Source organism: Phocoena sinus, chromosome 21 (assembly GCF_008692025.1).
Source record: "Phocoena sinus isolate mPhoSin1 chromosome 21, mPhoSin1.pri, whole genome shotgun sequence".
Lineage (NCBI taxonomy): Eukaryota > Metazoa > Chordata > Mammalia > Artiodactyla > Phocoenidae > Phocoena > Phocoena sinus.
The window spans coordinates 20,440,150-20,460,616 of record NC_045783.1 but is presented as its reverse complement, the minus strand read 5'-3'; the positions used below and the strand labels follow the sequence as shown (position 1 = coordinate 20,460,616).

The 20,467-nt window shown below is 36.0% G+C and overlaps 1 protein-coding gene across 1 annotated transcript in view; it reads right to left on the bottom strand.

Moving 5' to 3' along the window:
- SGCZ (sarcoglycan zeta) overlaps positions 1-20,467 on the bottom strand; it is an 899,256-nt gene that overhangs the window by 145,775 nt on the left and 733,014 nt on the right. The window contains exon 3 of the mRNA XM_032618431.1: positions 11,307-11,408. Coding sequence (XP_032474322.1) covers positions 11,307-11,408 — 102 coding nt within the window. The remainder of the gene's footprint in view (positions 1-11,306; positions 11,409-20,467) is intronic.

Sequence of the window (20,467 nt, the reverse complement as noted above, 5' to 3'; positions counted from 1 at the left end):
TATTTAAAACATTATGCCTTTATCTGTGACTCAGTATAGTGCTTTTTAATAAAATTTCTATCACTATTAGAAATATTAAAAGAATGATTATCTAACACATTAAAATGCAGTAACCCAAAATAAGGGGAAAGAGTGGAGAGCTTTTGTTATTTGCAAAAAAAAATGCATTTCATTAATTTGAAATATAGTAAACTAAGCAAATATAAGATAACACAGGCACTTTAGAGTTTCATTGCCTTGAGGATAAATTCCAAATTCCTTAGCATTCAAACCCTGCATGTGTGAAGCCCTAAGGTGCATTCCAAATCAATGTTTCTCTGTTCCTTTATATCCATGTTGGTCAAATATTTTTTTGCTCACTCATTTCCTAAAATATTTTTTAAACTATAAGTCCTTGAATATTTTTAAGCTGATATTTGAAATATTTTTGGTATCAAAAGTTTATTTTTTGCAAGGGATAAAATAGCTGACCCCACATATTATATATGTATTTTAAATATATTTTGTAGAATGCTCCAACTTTGTGGAGCCCTGCATTGAGCTTATCCAAATGACAGAACATGTTTGCCATATAACCTAATTCATCAGTAAACCCAGTCTTACTCTCTATCAGAAAAATATTTGAATGTTTCATTTCAAATAAATATATTAATATTACCCCATGATAACTAACTTATTTTTGATTTATAATTCTAAGACAGATTTTGCCATCCATATAACCTGGATGGATAGGCTTCTCCTTCAATTGTTCTTATCTAGTGACTAGTACTTTCTTCTCTCTACTTTTTTACATCTATCTGTCTACCTATCAATCTATCTATCTATCTTTTTACTTTTAATTCAGGTGCAATGTGTCCTCATACTCCCACTTTGTTTAACCAACCACTCATCCCCCATTTTCAACTTTTTATGTCCTGAGCAATATAATTTTTAATGGAAAAACAAAGGACTGATGACAGTCATCTGTTACTTCTGAAAAATAATGGACGGGGCTTCCCTGGGGGTGCAGTGGTTGAGAGTCTGCCTGCCGATGCAGGGGACATGGGTTCGTGCCCCAGTCCGGGAAGATCCCACATGCCGCGGAGCGGTTAGGCTTGTGAGCCATGGCCGCTGAGCCTGCGCGCCCGGAGCCTGTGCTCTGCAACGGGAGAGGCCACAACAGTGAGAGGCCCGCGTACCGCAAAAAAAAAAAAAAAAAAAAAAAAAATGGACGTGGTAATGGTAGAGAAGTTGGAAGAAAGAGAAGTAGCAGCTACAGGGTCATTCTTGGGCAGATCAAATTTAGGAACAAGTGCATTTGAAACTTGAGACTCAGGAAACAGATCTCCACGCATCAGTTCCCCATTGATAGTCTTGAAACACCCACAGGGGTATGCTTGCCTGGGTTTGAGACTATTACCTCACAGGATTCCTCAATCAAACCAAATTGTTCTACTCCCTTTTTCCTGAAAAAAACTATGCCTTCTATAAACTATTTTCTTGCTCACAAATTATCTAATTCAGAATCAAAATCTCAATCATTCTTCAAAGTACAGCTCATATGCTTTCATAAGCATAAGCACACAAACAACCCATGGAGAGTTATTTAGTATGGAAGGCCCAACTGAAAGTAAAAATATTGTCACTAAGATTGTTCCCATACTCAGTTCTCAGGCCTGACATCTAAGGACAAGGAACTACAAAATAAAAAATAATGTGCTTCCCTTTTGTTCTAGGTTTGCTATCTCGTTATCTCACATCTTTTCTGGAGGAAGAAATAAGTGTAGGGCTAAGTGTGTACGTGTGTGTGTGTGTGTGTGTTTGGCAGAGAACAAGATGGGACACTGCAGGTAATTGGTTTATGTGTTTGTTTATAAAAACAACTACATTTGAGGTAAGGAGGGAATCTCCATGTCTTTGTAAGGCTTCTGCAGTGTGTGAGAGATAACACCTGTGAGAGGACAATAGTATCATCTCTGGAAAAAATATATGGTAAGTAGAATTCCTTTTAGAACCTCCTACATTATTTTAACTCCATGGATTACTGCATTTCTATAACCAAGCTCACCTACACTTATATATTTAGCAACATCAAACCATGTCCTAGCTTAATGAGGATTTCCTACCATGTTATTTTTTTTGTCTTATTTTTAAACAAGATTCACTGTGTTCAAATTATTCACATTCTTTCTTCTGTGGGTCTAGCCCAGAACACCATACACAGAAATAGAAATATGGATTTCCTGGAGAATATGTAAAAAAATTACTTTGGAGAATACGATGAATTGTTTTAAAAAAGTTTTTTAATTTGGTAATGAAAGATAATTTTTTTCATTTTGGACAAGTAATAAGACACATTTTTTTTTTTTTTTTTTGCCATACGCGGGCCTCTCACTGTTGTGGCCTCTCCCATTGCGGAGCACAGGCTCCGGATGCACAGGCCTAGTGGCCATGGCTCACGGGCCTATCTGCTCCGCGGCATGTGGGATCTTCCCGGACTGGGGCACGAACTCGTGTTCCCTGCATCGGCAAGGCGGACTCTCAACCACTGCTCCACCAGGGAAGCCCAATAAGACATATTTTTAATCAGTACTTAAAATGTATCTTCTGATAGCTCAAAGGTTTTAATTTTTCTTTCAAATAAAAATTTTCAATGGTCAAATGAGACTATCTATAGAGTTACCTAAGATATATTCTTCCTTTTACCTGGAATAATTTTTAATTTTATGAATTGTTTAAAGCAATGAATCAGAATGGGGAATTTAGGTTTGAGTCATAGTATTAAGACTTTTCTTTGCACAACTTGAGACAGCTAAATTGTCATACACAAATGAAGACAATATCTCCTCCTGTACAGCAGTATGAATTAAGGTAATATGTATAAAAATGCTTTGTAAATTGCAAAGTTTAATGTTCAGGATTATTAAACTATAGTGAGTAGTTACATAGGTGGTTTCAGTGTTTTCATCTGTTGACACATGGTTGAGGGGCATCTATGAACCACTTAAAAAACTGTTTATAATTATTTATTTTTATCCTTGTATTTAGATATTTTCCTCAGCTTTGAGTGGATTTTACCAAAGATGTCTGAATTTACAAACACTGAAAAGCACTTTGTTGCACAAATTTGTGTTATCTTTTCTGTATTCACTACTAGTGTTCCTTAACCAGCATGTACACATAACCTCAATAAAGAGGCTCAGATTAATTATTTGTAGATGTTTGTTAAATATAACAGAAGCTTAAGTTCATCAAAACGGAGGAATGTAAATTGGTACAGCCACTTGGAGAACAGTATGGAGATTCCTTAAAAAACTAAAAATAAAGCTACCATATGACCCTGCAATTCCACTCCTGGGCACATATCCATAGAAGACCGTAATTTGAAAGGATACACGCAACCCAATATTCATTGCAGCACTATTTACAATAGCCAGGATATGGAAACAACCTAAATGTCCACTGATGGAAAAATGGATAAAGAAAATGTGGTGCATATATACAATGGAATATTACTCAGCCATAAAAAGGAACAAAATAATGCCATTTGCAGTGATGTGGATGGACCCAGAGGTTATCATACTGAGTGAAGTAAGTCAGACAGAGAAAGATAAATATCATACGATATCACTTATATGTGGAATCTAAAAAACTGGTACAAATGAAGCTATTTACAAAACAGAAATTGAGTCAAACTTATGGTTACCAAGGGGGAAAATGGGGGAGGGATAAATTGGGACTGACATATACACAGTACTATATATACAAAATAGATAACTAATAAGAACTACTATTCTTATAGCACACAGAACTCTATTCAAAACTCTGTAATGACCTATATGGAATAGAATCTAAAATAAGAGTGGATGTATGTATATGTATAACTGACTCATCTTGCTCTACATCAGAAACTAACACAACATTGTAAATCAACTATACTTCAATAATAAAAAAAATGAGGAACTTAAAGTCCTATTATTTCTAGTGCTGTCAGACTGTAAATATTTACAGTCATTAATTATTTAGAACAGCAGGTCTACAATTTACAGAGAGACAACTATAGAAGAAACTTTTACAAAGACGAGGTGGATAGAACAAGAAGCAGTGACTTGAGATATGAGTTCTGGCTTACTTTTGAGTCCTCAGACCTTGGACACATCACTTAAATTACCTAAGTCTTGAGGTAAAGTATCGTCAAAATGGCAATAAAATTATCTGCTCTGTTCACCTCACAGGGTTGTTGCTTTGACATTTAGATATCTTTTCATGGAATCCACTGTATATATTAAATGAGAGAAATAATAAAAATTACATTGACTAGACTATAATCAAGCTAATAATAGAAGGATGGATTTTCAGACTTCACGTTACTTGACCCATCAGAAACAGTTCTTCACTCTGTCAACTTGGAAACACTTTCTTCTCTTTCCTTTCAGGACACCATACTCTTTTGGTTTTCTTACTACTTCACTCATCTCTCCTTCTTAGTCTGTGGTTGGTTCTTGCACTTTTTTCCAAACTCTTCAATAATGGAGTGATGAATTATAGTGATTATAGATAGAATATTCAGTATTCTGTCCACATTACTGACATTCTTGTCTGATCTCATGTATTTAAATTAGATACATAGATAGATATATATATTAATATTGATATAAAAATGTTTCTAATTTGTGTCTCAAGCTTATACCTCAACATGAAATCTACACTCAGATAGCCACCTGCTAACTTGAAATGCCTGCTCTTCTAGTAGACAAAATTATTAGCTCCAAAATTGTGCTCAAAATCTTCCCCCACTCCCTACTTTGCCCCAAATTGGCTAATAGTGACTACTCAGAACAAAAAACCTTGATACATATGTGATTCTCTCTTATTCTCGCATCCCATTTGCAATGTGTTATCAAATCCTTATATTCTACTTTTAAAATACACTGTCTTTGATCATAATACTCATCACATAGTGAGGATTAAATATATGCAAAGGATGAAAAATATGCAAAGGATTTAGTATAATGTTTGGCTTTCATTAAAAATAATAAGCAATACTGTTTCTTGTGTTGGACTCTGTGGTAAAGGTTTTACCTCGTTTATGTCTTCTAATAAAAATCAAAACACTCTAGTCCCTAAAAATATTAGGGGCTACCATGAACTTTTGCAGATGATAAAAGTAAGGCACAGAGAGGTAAAATCAGGTAACAAGTCACAACTGCTAAGTAACAGAGCCAGGATTTGAAGCCAGGAATTGGACTTCAGAAATTTACTCTATGCTGAAATGTTAGCTAGTGTTAAAAACCATTATCTGTCGAACAGCCACAAAAATGATTTGAAATATAATAGAAATGAAAAACTTTCAAGAAAATGGCCAGCTTACATTCACAACACCAAAAGGAACAGTTTTTCTCCTCAAGCACAAAGGTGAAGAGAAAAAGGAATGGAAAACCCATTCCCATACACAATATGAACCATAAAGTGATTGACAAGAAACTTGTAATGCTTATATGAAAAAGAATGTTAAGAAATGTTCCTGAGCAACACAAAGTAAGTTCTCAAAAGAAAAAAAAAATCAGGAGAGAAGCCATATTTCTAGATAGAAAAATCTCAAGACTATAAAGATGTCAATTTTCTCAAATTAAATGCAACCATAATTAAGTTTCCAATTGGAATTTTTATGAAACTTGACAGCTGATTATTAAGTTCATTTGGAAGAGAAAATGCACAATAGTCAAAAGGTTTTGAAAAAGAGCAATAAAAAAGAACTTACTGTAACAGTTCCTTAAAGTTACAGTTTGGTTTTCATCCAAATGTATCAATAGAACAGATAGAGGGGCCATAAATAAATCTATGTACATTTAAGAATGTAGTATATGAGGAAAGTTGTACTACAAATCAGCGATGGGAAAAATGGACTATTCAAATTATGGTATTGGGGGCTATTGGTCATGAAGGAAATAAAAAAGGAAGGAAGGAAGGAAGGAAGGAAGGAAGGAAGCTTCCATCGCCTGCATTTCCGCCTGAGCTCTGCCTCCTGTCAGCATTATGATGACCTGTATAATTATTTCATTATATATTACAGTGTAATAATAATAGAAATAAAGTGCACAATAAACGTAATGCACTTGAATCATCCCGAAACCATCCCCCTGCTACCCTGGTCCGTGGAAAAACTGTCTTCCACAAAACTGGTCTCTGGTGCCAAAACAGTTGGGGACCACTGCTATAGATATTAACTTACTTGTATTCAGAGGAAACATACAAAGTTTAAAATAATTAAAGAAATTATGATAGCTGTGGAGGACAAAGAAGATCCAACATAAGAATTATTGCTTTCTCTGAAAACCTTAACAAATGTAACTGAAAGATATTGAATGATATAATATAGAAAAGGTTCATGAAATGAAAGAAATGAAATGGCAAAAATGTATCAGACATCCAGGTAGAACGTGCTTGTCATCAACAGGAGAAAAATACCAGACTTTCCTGAGACTCTTTACGGCAATATTCAGTGCTAGAATTCCACAGAGCAATGAGCTAACAGGAAAAGAAGGGATGAACCGTTAATAACATTCCAGAAAAGAATAAAGACAACAGTCAGGCACCTTTCGCATGCAACATTTCAAGTATCAGCAAACAAACACACAAAACTAATTAACAATGAAATACAAGAAAGGAAGGAATGATTTGAATAATGAACTCAGCCCTGGAGAATCCATAAAAAAAGGACTGGTGGTGAGGATGGCAGGCATCTGTATTGTGAATTAAGACCGAAGTGCCAAGGCAATTAAATTTGCAGAACAGAATGTAAATATTATGAACTCTGACAAAGTTAAAATCATATAATTATCAGAAAAACCTGAAAATGAATAGGGGTGAAGACAAACTGGAGGGAAGCTAATCACCCCAAATTGCACTGCAGGGAGTTAATGAACACCGTCTGAAATGAAAACATGGAGCTAATGCATCCAACTTCTTAATGGTTTTCATTGTCTTTTATTCTTAACCATAAAGACAGTTAAAAAAAAAACATTTTTGTGGTAAAAAAATATTAAAGGTCAGCAATTCTTTCCAATTTATGTCAGTTTATGTTTCTTCTATTTAATTATGTATAATATACTAATTATAAATAGCAGGTACATGTCTCCCTATATATTTATCTTTTTTATTTGTGCAAATATATAATTATATAACTGTCATGATGTTCACCATATGTTAACAGGTTTTTTTCTTGAGTGTAAAGGTTTTGGGATGATTTGTGTGTTGTGTGTGTTTTAACTTGAATAAAGACATTACAGTAAATAATAAAGTTCATCAGTATTAAACAACTGAATGTGAAATAATAAGAATGATAATAATAAAAAGATTATAGAAGCTTGCAGATATCTATTTATGATTGGTTTGCATGGGAGAAAGAAACCTGCATAGAAGAGATTTGCCAAGGTAGCTGAAGGACACAGGGTCAGGAGATTTATCGTGTTGTGTAACCAGGGAAGAGGTCTGCTGAACTTGCCTGTCTCCATGGCTTTGTGTCTGAATTATATAAAGAAGAATTGAACACAGGAGATGAAAAACTGATTGTAACGAAGAACCCAGTTAGTATCACAGCTCTGAAGCCAAGTGAAATGACTGGAAGTGAAGAGAGGGTAGAACATTGCTCACAGCTCTGCTAACACAGGAATCCTAAAAAAAATGCAGACTTCTTTGTTTTGCTGTGGAGTTACAGGAACTGGAATTATCTGGTAGCCATTCCCCTGACACAATTATCAATCTGTCATGCAGGATGCTGGGATGAGGGGCAATAGTGAGGTACCACCTTAACTGAGGATCCTTAAATGGAAAAAACTAAGAGAGGTATTCAGCTAATATCAGATGAAGTTGGATAATACTTAAGATAGACCTAGAGAACTCATGATGCAATTTTTTTCTGGTAACAATCAGTGAAATATAGATAATCTAACCACCTGAGAACTCTGAATTCATGAAACCTTGAGAAACTTTTCAATTACATTAAAAAAGTGGTGATTACAAGTCCTAATTTCCTGATACTTCAAATATTTAACCTAAAGTTAGACCACATGCATTAAAGACCCATTCAGAACGTTATAATATATGCAAGGTCAAATTCCAAGTTCTTTGAATATTTTGTATCTAAAGAAAACTATATATTTAACTTCACAAATGTTCAGTGAGTACCTACTCTCTAAAAATAATGTTAATTTTGAAGATGCATTGAATTCTAAGATACTTTAAACATAGAATATGTTTTTCTGTGTGCTGATATGATCAACCATTTAAAAAGGTTTTTTTTTTTTTTTTTTAAGCATGAAAAAGAGAGTAAACTGCATTGGATAATAATAGAATTTCAAATATCTATAGAAATTTGGTGGTGGAGACAGCCAACTACCCTACAGTTAGCTTGTAGGGTAGAAACAGCCCATGGTTTATTAAGTTAGGAGGCTAGGTGTGTGTGTCTGTGGGCAACTGCATTTTTGACCAATAGAAATGTATTACATTTCCATGTATAGGATTAAATAAATACCTATGTAACCAGAAAATAATTTTAAATAAGAAAATTCTTTATTTCAGAGTGGAATACTGGCTAAATAGAAAGAAGGCAATCCACCGGCATTAGCACAGGAAAACACACACACAAACACACACACAAATCAAAACTGCAGGAAAAAAAATCTGCACAAATCAAAATTGTTTGTACACTACTATTTTTCTCAGCTTAATTGAATCTTTGTAAGTACCTGTTGAATTTAATAGATTTTATCTTACCTACAGGAATTTTGACATTTTATCATAAAAACATTTGAATACATGAAAATGTGTGGAAAGACTGAACTAAGTGGAATTAAAAAAATAATGTAAAACCTCACCTCTACTAGTATTACTGAATTTGTTGTGTTCTTTCTTAACCTAAGAATCACGTATTTTGATAAGTTTCTACCAAACTCGCTTTATTAATGAGAAAACTAAGGCTCAGAAACATTGTGGCTGGCTTTTTGAAACACTGAATAAACTTCACGGCAGAGAAAAAACAACTGCATGCATTCATGGACAAGAGAATCCTAAAATGGGGACTGCTTATAAAAGATATATTTCTCTTTATTTTAAATATTTATTTTTTTGTGTGGTATGTGGGTAGAGACATTTCCACGGAATAAATGAGTCTCCTTTTTCTGTTCTCAAATCAGTCCTCCCGTCTGACTGCTGATGGAACATGCTGCCACCTGCCTGGGCTGTATCATGCTTCGCAGTTACTGAGAGGCAAATGATAAGGAGAGGAGAAGCGACAGGACTAGGGATGTGAAAGGGAGCATATAGATTTCCATCAATACGGTGAGTTTTAGAAATGTTTGTGAACAGGCTTCCCTGGTGGCGCAGTGGTTGAGAGTCTGCCTGCCGATGCAGGGGACGCGGGTTCATGCCCCGGTCCGGGAAGATCCCACCTGCCGCGGAGCGGCTGGGCCCGTGAGCCATGGCCCCTGAGCCTGGGCGACCGGAGCCTGTGCTCCGCAACGGGAGAGGCCACAACAGTGAGAGGCCCGCGTACCGCAAAAAAATAAAAATAAAAATAAAAGAAATGCTTGTGAACTTTCCCAGGGATAAAGGTTAGAAAGCCCATCTGCCACCACCTCACATTTTAATGCTATAACATCAGTGAATTCTTTCTTATTTGGTCGATAGTTGGAGTCAACATACATCCCTGTTTCCCAGGAGTATCCTTGTTTACACCTGTTGCTTGCCCTCAAAAATGTTCCTACTAGGAAGGTAAATTCTATAACCCTCCTGCTGGCAGAGGGCTTCGCAATCCTTCTCTAAACTGTACTCCCAGGAAGCTGCTCCAAATTGGTCTAAAATGGCTTTGAAGATAAATCTTTTTTTTTCTCTTGCCGTCCCCAGACTTATCCATAGGATATATTTTCAAAGAAGTTCCCGCCTATGATGACTCTCACCTTTGTCCTATGTTAAGTACTGTTTTTATTTCCAAGTATGAGTTTTCATTTCTTCAAATATGAAACTGCTTAGTGGTGTGAAACACAAGAAGGAACCAGCAAATAACAGAGTGGTGATAACTTCCAATCAAAGGGAAGATGTTAATATGTGTAAGCATGCTATATTTTTTTCAGTTTTCCTAACAATCAAATCAAATAAAAATACCAAACAAACTTTTTATTTTAAGTTTAATTAGTTTTGATAGTTTAACCAGTAAGGTCAGGTGTTCATACATGTGTCTATTGTATTATTTATTCTCTGACCTAAATCCAGAAAGTAATCTTAATAAAAAATTTCCAGTACCCAGAGTAAGCAGTCAATAGAGTATATTAGGAAGCTCTGCAAGTTCACACATAACAAAATAAAATTTAAACTTAATATAATTATCCTAATTAGAATTTTTATGAAAAAGAATCCTTTGTTCTGTGTTCACTTTGATATTTAAGGGAAAAATAGCCTCGAAGCAAATTATAAAATTTTGGCTTACTATGCAACTCACTTGCTAAAATATTGCTAATATTAAAACATTCTAGTCGAAAATACACTTTCATATTTATGAGATAAGGTTAGTAATCTTTCCACATTTTATATAACAATCTTTCTAATTATTCTGTTTCACTAAATTTATTTCCACACATACACACATATCCCAGGGGAAAACCTATTACATTTGGAAGAGTCTAGTGAGATTCTGATGTACCAAAGATACTACCTTCTGAGAAATAACACACTTAAGCCAAAATGAACAATGTCTAAGCTATAATGTTTTGAGTTTTAGCAGGCTGCTAGGTGATAAAACACACATAGCACACACACATACACACATACATTTGAAAGAATAAATATTCTTACTGGTTTTAAATAATGTACATCCAGAAATAAAGTTAATTTCTGTACTAAGACTTTTTGTCACCACTTTTAGAAAATGCATGTCCGTTAAAGCTGAAAAGATGTAACATACATTGAATTAATATTATTTATTCAAGTCAAGGTTCTCGCAGAAATTACTCAAAATATGTTAAATGCCCCTTTTGGAATTAATATAACTGGATTTTTAAGGTCCATCCATTGAAAACAGAAGGGCATATTTTAGAGACTAACAAAAGCAACACTGCAGTTTAATTGGAAATGGCTCTCTAATTTGTCAGTTTGAAATTAACTTCTCCACTGGTTTTTCAATTGTTTCATTGTTTTGATTTCTTCAAATAAGTCTTTAGCTTAAAATAACTAAATGCATACTGAAGAGATAAGGGGTATCTGTCCTCCTATTTTAAGCTAAAACATAACCTCTAAATTATCTTTTACAGTAAGCCAAAGCCAGTATCACATACCTTTCGGGAATGAATTTCTTTCACATACAATGGAAGTAGAAACTCAGATATACCTTCAAGTCGGATTCCCTTCTTGGTGACTCTCAGATTTCCCATACCATCCTACAAGCAATGAAATATAGTTCACTTTTAGGTTAATTAGAGAATGAATAACTGGCCATAATTTTTTTAGGCCTAAGTTGAGAAAACAGTAAGCTCAAATCAGTGATGATTTAAGGAAAATGAGAGGTTGAATCTACTTAATGAATGATTGCAGCAGTTTGCATGCATATGGTGGGCTCTGTTTAAAATGAACGGGGAAAGAGGATTATAAAGGACCTAGTATCTCTTTCAAGTTCTAACAGAGACTGGGACTCATCTGTGAATAAATCCTGTACTCTCTCCATGCATCAATCCTTTTAACTATTTATTAGGTAAAATGATACTTACTACCTGATTATTGAAAACAACTTTGCAGAGAGATCTAGTATTATTTTTACATGACAGTTATACACATATTTCTACTAGTCACATTTGTACAAGCAATAAATGATTGACTAGTGTAAGTAAGAATGGTGTCCCAGTGTTTTAACCATGGGTTAATCATACATCCTTTTCTTTAGAAAATAATACTCTATGAGGAGGGTAAAACAGTACACAAATAATATCTATGAGACAAAAAGTAAAACTAGTAAGAACATGGGAATTAAAGAAAGAATTAACATCTGGTTGGAGAGTAAACCATTTCTCATGGAAGATACTGACTATGATAAAGGCCTTAAGAATACGGAGTTTCAACAGATGTCCCTAGAGGGAGGAACAAAATGACCATTCTGGTCACAATTAGGAAATAGCATGCCATCCAAACTGGCTCATGGAATATTGTGAGCAAAAACAACTGGGAGCATGTTTTGAGGCCAGAGAAAGAAAAGCCATGAATGCAAACTAAGGGGTCTGTATGTACAACAGCGTCCAAGAGAAGGAATGTAAACTGTTCTCGAATAGCTCAGTGGCTTGAAATGATCAGAGTTACGCTTTAAGATGAAGCTGGTAGAAGTACTATGTGGAGCTATCTGACAGAGTCTCAATAATAATGCACACCTTGGTAATAAGTGTGAGAAGTGTGGTGGAAGAGCAACCTTCAAGACCTGATGACTAATTTTATCTGGAGATACTGAAAAGAGGGCCATTTATGACTGACCCAAGGTTTCACAACTATGACTATGTAAGGATATGTAGTGATTTTTACACTTGGACTAGTAAAACTTGTAGGCTTAATGGAAAAAGTAAGTTCAGCTTTGAACTTTCTAACTTTGGACTTTCTAACTACTTCCAGTAGCAACACTGGAAAAAAGAATTTTATCCATCAACCAATGCATCTGTAGAAAGCAGGCTGGGGTGTGACAGTTGCTTAAGTCTCGCGTGAATCTATCATGATGGATGAGCAGGTCCTGTGTGGAAAAAATGTATATAAAACCAAAGAGGGACTCCTAGATAACGCCTAGGTCTGTGGCTTGGGAAGACGCATTTTCTACCTCCAGGGAGGCTGGGATTAGTAGAAGAGGAAAGGCAAGAGATTATGATAGCCAGCCTCAACCCTCTGCTCTGACCTCAAAAGAAAGCCAAAGAAGAAGTAGAACGATGAATAGAATTTTGAGTAAGAACTGAAGAACTTTTTTTTAAACTCAGACAAAGAAAAGGACTAAGAAGACCGAGAGAAATATTTTGAGGTGGTGAGATCTGTCTTCTCATGGAAGGAGAAAGGAATTGATTCTGGTTGAACTGAATTTGGGATGAGACAGAGGAATTCACTTCTTGAGCTTGAACTTCTTGTCAGCTTAAACTTAAAGCTGACACTAGAAATGCCTAAAAGTTTTTAAAAATAAGAAAATTTCAAGCATCCCTGAAGACAAATTCTGATGGGAAAATAGGCCTACTTTTGTTTCTCACAGACAGAGCTAGTTTACACCAGTTTCATAATATCCTCTCTCACTTTTGAAACTGAAGTGTCTCTGATATAGACATTAATTACAGGGTTGTTCATTCACTGGCTCTAATTAGTTTTGCAACATTATGCAACAGAAACAGGCAGAATTAACGGTGAGAGAGATTCAAAACTGAGGATTTACTAGATAGGAGTGGCAGAAAGTCATAGGTACGTGGTGTTCTAAAGTAACAGAAAAATGATGCCCTTAAAAGGTTATTATTTTTTTCTTGTTGGATAGAGACATGTAAAGCCAGAACAGTTGTGTCTGGCTGCAAAAATAGCACAGGGTAAAGAATAGCAACAGATGATAAATTAACCATCAAGTTCAATAGGAGTTAAAAAAAACCGAGAAATGCTAAGACAGGTTTATCATCAGAAAATGGAAACTCAGATTTTGAGATCTTGAAGGTGAGAACATTTCCGCACATGAGGTCCAGAGAACACCTGAGGAGTGGCTACAGATGTAGACTGGAGACACAACCCTGTATATTGCACAGAGCCTAGAATAAGAGTACATGTAAAGTGATGTGTGGCTTTAAAATATTATTTTGTTTCAGAGGGATTTTCTTGGCTAAATCTCACACACTGACTGTCCATGTATATTCTCAAATGCCTGCCTAAAGGAAATGTTCAGGAGCGCTCTCCATGGAGTTGCTTTGCAAATGTTTAAGGCAAATGTTAGACTATCTCAAGTAAAGAGAAACAAATTCTATCATGAATGTAATTCCCAGTTCAATATTAATCTTAAAAAATGTTTTTATAAGATGGCTAAAAATAAAAGAATTGGACATCTAATGTTAAATGTGATATTACCTATGCTATATGCATATTCAATTTTGGAAAGTTTTGATTCTTAAGCTCAGTGTTTTCTTCTTATATTTTCAATATGACATAAAATGTGTGGCTTCCCTGGTGGCGCAGTGGTTGAGAGTCCGCCTGCCGATGCAGGGGACACGGGTTCGTGCCCCAGTCCGGGAAGATCCCACATGCCGCGCAGAGCGACTAGGCGCATGAGCCATGGCCGCTGAGCCTGCGCGCCCGGAGCCTGTGCTCCACAACGGGAGAGGCCACAACAGTGAGAGGCCCGCGTACCGCAAAAAAAAAAAAAATGTGGCGGCAGATATATAGTTATATTCCATTTATTTAATTAAAAAAATTTTAACATCTTTATTGGAGTATAATTGCTTTACAATGGTGTGTTACTTTCTGCTTTATAACAAAATGAATCAGATATACATAAACATATGTCCCCAAATCTCTTCCCTCTTGCATCTCCCTCCCTCCCACCCTCCCTATCCCACCCTTCTAGGTGGTCACAAACCACTGAGCTGATCTCCCTGTGCTATGTGGCTGCTTCTCACTAGCTACCTATTTTACATTTGGTAGTGTATATATGTCCATGCCACTCTCTCACTTTGTCCCAGCTCACCCTTCCCCCTCCCCATATCCTCAAGTCCATTCTCTAGTAGGTCTGCATCTTTATTCCTGTCTTGCCCCTAGGTTCTTCATGACCTTTTTTTTTTTTTTTTTTTAGATTCCATATATATGGGTTAGCATAGGTATTTGTTTTTCTCTTTCTGAACTTACTTCACTCTGTATGACAGACTCTAGGTCCATCCACCTCACTACAGATAACTCATTTTCGTTTCTTTTTATGGCTGAGTAGTATTCCATTGCATATATGTGCCACATCTTCTTTATCCATTCATCTGTTGATGGACACTTAGGTTGCTTCCATGTCCTGGCTATTGTAAATAGAGCGGCAATGAACATTGTGGTACATGACTCTTTTATTTATTTTTTTTTTTTGTGGTATGCCAGCCTCTCACCATTGTGGCCTCTTCCATTGTGGAGCACAGGCTCCGGACGCGCAGGCTCAGTGGCCATGGCTCACGGGCCCAGCCACTCTGCAGCATGCGGGATGCTCCTGGACCGGGGCACGAACCCGCGTCCCCTGCATCAGCAGGCGGACTCTCAACCACTGAGCCACCAGGGAAGCCCTACATGATTCTTTTTGAATTATGGTTTTCTCAGGGTATATGCCCAGTAGTGGGACTGCTAGTTTGTATGGTAGTTTTATTTATTTAAGGAACCTCCATACTGTTCTCCATAGTGGCTGTATCAATTTACAATCCCACTAACAGTGCAAGAGGGTTCCCTTTTCTCCACACACTCTCCAGCATTTGTTATTTGTAGAGTTTTTGATGATGGCCATTCTGACTGGTGTGAGGTGATACCTCATTGTAGTTTTGATTTGCATTTCTCTAATGATTAGTGATGCTGAGCATTCTATCATATGTTTGTTGCAATCTGTATATGTTCTTTGGAGAAATATCTGTTTCGGTTTTCTGCCCATTTTTGGCTTGGGTTGTTTGTTTGTTTTTTTATATTGAGCTGCATGCGCTGCTTATAAATTTTGGAGATTAATCCTTTGTCAGTTGCTTCATTGGCAAATATTTTCTCCCATTCTGAGGGTTGTCTTTTTGTCTTGTTTATGGTTTGCTTTGCAGTGCAAAAGCTTTTAAGTTACATTAAGTCCCATTTGTTTCTTTTTGTTTTTACTTCCATTTCTCTAGGAGGCAGGTCAAATAGGATCTTGCTGTGATTTATGTCAAAGAGTGCTCTGCCAATGTTTTCCTCTAAGAGTTTGATAGTCTCTGGCCTTACATTTAGGTCTTTAACCCATTTTGAGTTTATTTTTGTGTATGGTGTTAGGGAGTGTTCTAATTTCATTGTTTTACATGTAGTTATCCAGTTTTCCCAGCACCACTTATTTAAAAGGCTGTCTTTTCTCCACTGTATATTCTTAGCTGCTTTATCAAAGATAAGGTGACCATATGTGCATGGGTTTATCTCTGGGCTTTCTATGCTGTTCCATTGATCTGTATTTCTGTTTTTGTGCCAGCACCATACTGTCTTGATTACTGAAGCTTTGTAGTATAGTCTGAAGTCAGGGAGCCTGATTCCTCCAGCTCCGTTTTTCTTTCTCAAGATTGCTTTGGCTATTCGGGGTCTTTTGTGTTTCCACACAAATTGTGAAATTATTTGTTCTAGTTCTGTGAAAAATGCCAGTGGTATTTTGATAGGGATTGTATTGAATCTGTAGATAGTTTGGGATAGTATAGTCATTTTCACAACGTTTATTCTTCCATCCAAGAACATGTTTTTTCTCTCCATCTGTTTGTATCATCTTTTCTTTCACCAGTGTCTTATAATTTTCTGCAAACAGGTCTTTTGTCTCCTTAGGTAGGTTTATTCCTAGATATTATATTCTTTTTGTTGCAATGGTAAACGGGAGTGTTTCCATACTTTCACTGTCAGATTTTTCATCATTAGTGTATAGGAATGCAAGAGATTTCTGTGCATTAATTTTGTATCCTGCTACTTTACCAAATTCATTGATTAGCTCTAGTAGTTTTCTGGTAGCATCTTTCGGATTCTCTATGTATAGTATCATGTCGTCTGCAAACAGTGACAGCTTTACTTCTTCTTTCCCCATTTGGATTCCTTTTATTTCCTTTTCTTCTCTGATTGCTGTGGCTGAAACTTCCAAGACTATGTTGAATAACAGTGGTGAGAGTGGGCAACTTTTCTTGTTCCTGATCTTAGTGGAAATGGTTTCAGTTTTTCACTAGTGAGAACGATGCTGCCTGTGGGTTTGTCATATATGGCCTTTATTATGCTGAAGTAAGTTCTCTCTATGCCTACTTTCTGGAGGGTTTTATTTTTCATAAATGGGTGTTGAACTTTGTCGAAAGCTTTCTCTGCATCTATTGAGATGATCATATGGTTTTTCTCCTTCAATTTTTTAATATGGTGTATCACATTGATTGATTTGCATATATTGAAGAATCCTTGCATTCCTGGTAAAAATCCCACTTGATCATTGTTTATGATCCTTTTAAAGTATTGCTGGATTCTGTTTGCTAGTATTTTGTTAGGAGTTTTGCATCTATGTTCATCAGTGATATTGGCCTGTAGTTTTCTTTCTTTGTGACATCTTTGTCTGGTTTTGGTATCAGGGTGATGGTGGGCTTCTAGAATGAGTTTGGAAGTGTTCCTCCCACTACTATATTTTAGAAGAGTTTGAGAAGAACAGGTGTTAACTCTTCTGTAAATGTTTGATGGAATTCGCCTGTGAAGCCATCTGGTCCCAGGCTTTTGTTTGTTGGAAATTTTTAATCACAGTTTCAATTACAGTGCTTGTGATTGGTCTGCTCATATTTTCTATTTCTTCCTGGTTCAGTCTCGGAAGGTTATGCATTTCTAAGAATTTGTCCATTTCGTCCATTTTATTGGCATATAGTTGCTTTTAGTAATCTCTCATGATCCTTTGTATTTCTGCAGGGTCAGTTGTTACTTCTCCTTTTTCATTTCTAATTCTATTGATTTGAGTCTTCTCGCTTTTTTTTCTTGATGAGTCTGGCTAATGGCTTATCAATTTTGTTTATCTTCTCAAAGAACCAGTTTTTAGCTTTATTGATCTTTGCTATCATTTCCTTCATTTCTTTTTCATTTATTTCTGATCTGATCTTTATGATATCTTTCCTTCTGCTAACTTTGGGGTTTTTTTTGTTGTTCTTTCTCTAATTGCTTTAGGTGTAAGGTTAGGTTGTTTATTTGAGATTTTTCTTGTTTCTTAAGGTAGGATTGTATTGCTATAAACTCCCTCTTAGAACTGCGTTTGCTGCATCCCATAGGTTTTTGGTTGTCATGTATTCATTGTCTTTTGTTTCCAGGTACTTTTTGATTTCCTCTTTGATTTCTTCAGTGGTCTTTTGGTTATTAAGTCGTGTATTGTTTAGCCTCCATGTGTTTGTATTTTTTACAGATTTTTTCCTGTAATTGATATCTAGTCTCATAGAGTTGTGGTCAGAAAAGATACTTGATATGATTTCAATTTTGTTAAATTTACCAAGGCTTGACCTGTGACCCAAGATATGATCTATCCTGGAGAATGTTCCATGAGCACTTGAGGTAAAAGTGTATTCTGTTGTTTTTGGATGGAGTGTCCTATAAATATCAATTAAGTCCATCTTGTTTAATGTATCATTTAAAGCTTGTGTTTCCTTATTTATTTTCATTTTGGATGATCTGTCCATTGGTGAAAGTGTGGTGTTAAAGTTCCCTACTATGATTGTGGTACTGTGAATTTCCCCTTTCATGGCTGTTAGTATTTGCCTTATGTATTGAGGTGCTCCCATGTTGGGTGCATAAATATTTACAATTGTTATATCTTCTTAGATTGATCCCTTGATCATTATGTAGTGTCCTTTTTGTCTCTTGTAATAGTCTTTCTTTTACAGTCTGTTTTGTCTGATATGAGAATTGTTACTCCAGCTTTCTTTTGATTTCTATTTGCATGGAATGTCTTTGTCCATCTCCTCCCTTTCAGTCTGTATGTGTCCCTAGGTCCTAAGTGGGTCTCTTGTAGATATCATATTATGGGTCTTGCTTTCGTATCCATTCAGCCAGTCTAGGTCTTTTGGTTGGAGCTTTTAATCCATTTACACTTAAGGTAATTATCAATATGTATGTTCCTATTACCATTTTCTTTATTGTTTTGGGTTTCTTATCGTATATCTTTTCCTTCTCTTGTGTTTCCTGCTGAGAGAAGTTCCTTTAACATTTGTTGTAAAGCTGCTATAGTGGTGCTGAATTCTCTTAGCTTTTGATTGCCTGCAAAGGTTTTAATTTCTCCTTCAAATCTGAATGAGATCCTTGCTGGGTACAGTAATCTTGGTTGTAGGTTTTTCCCCTTCATCACTTTAAATATGTCCTGCCACTCGCTTCTGGCTTGTAGAGTTTCTGTGGAAAGATCAGCTGTTAACCTTATGGGGATTCCCTTGTGTATTATTAGTTGTCTTTCCCTTGTTGCTTTTAACATATTTTCTTTGTATTCAATTTTTGATAGTTTGATTAATATGTGTCTTGTCATGTTTCTCCTTTGATTTATCCTGTATGAGACTCTCTGTGCTTTCTGGACTTGAAAAACTATTTCCTTTCCTTTATTAGGGAAGTTTTCATCTATAATCTCTTCAAATATCTTCTCAGTCCCTTTCATTTTCTCTTCTTCTTCTGGGACCCCTGTAATTCAAATGTTGGTGCATTTAATGTTGTCCCAGAGGTCTCTGAGACTGTCCTGAATTCTTTTCATTCTTTTTCCTTTATTCTGCTCTGATGTAGCTATTTCCACTATTGTATCTTCAAGGTCACTTATTCGTTTTTCTGCCTCAGTTATTGTGCTACTGATCCCTTCTAAAGAATTTTTAATTTAATTTATTGTGTTGTTCATCACTGTTTGTTTGCTCTTTAGTTCTTCTAGTTCCTTGTTAAACGTTTCTTGTATTTTCTCCATTCTATTTCCAAGATTTTGGATCATCTTTACTATCATTATTCTGAATTCTTTTTCAGGTGGCGAAATGGCGGAATCAAATCAAATGGTGAAAATCTCCCAGAGATCTTCATCTCAACGCCAAGAGTCAGCTCCATTCAACTACCAGCAAGCTAGAGTGCTGGACACCCTATGCCAAACAACTAGCAAGACAGGAACACAACCCCATCCACTAGCAGAAAGGCTGCCTAAAATCATAATAAGGTCACAGACACTGCAAAATACACCACCAGATGCGGACCTACCCACCAGAAAGACAAAATCCAGCCTCATCCACCAGAACACAGGCACTAGTCCCCTCCACCAGGAAGCCTACACAACCCACTGAACAAACCTCAGCCACTGGGGGCAGACACCAAAAACAAAAGGAACTATGAACCTGCAGCCTGTGAGAAGGAGACTCCAAACACAGTTAGTTAAGCAAAATGAGAAGACAGAGAAACACACAGCAGATGAAGGATCAAGGTAAAAAACCACCAGACCTAACAAATGAAGAGGAAATGTGCAGTCTACCTGAAAAAGAATTCAGAGTAATGATAGTAAAGATGATCTAAAATCTTGGAATTAGAATGGAGAAAATACAAGAAACGTTTAACAAGGACCTAGAAGAACTAACAAGCAAACAAACAATGATAAACAACAAAATAAATGAAATTAAAATTTCTGTAGAGGGAATAAACAGCAGAATAACTGAGGCAGAAGAATGGATAAGTGACCTGGAAGATAAAATAGTGGAAATAACTACTTCGGAGAAGAATAAAGAATGAAAAGAATTGAAGACAGTCTCAGAGAACCCTGGGA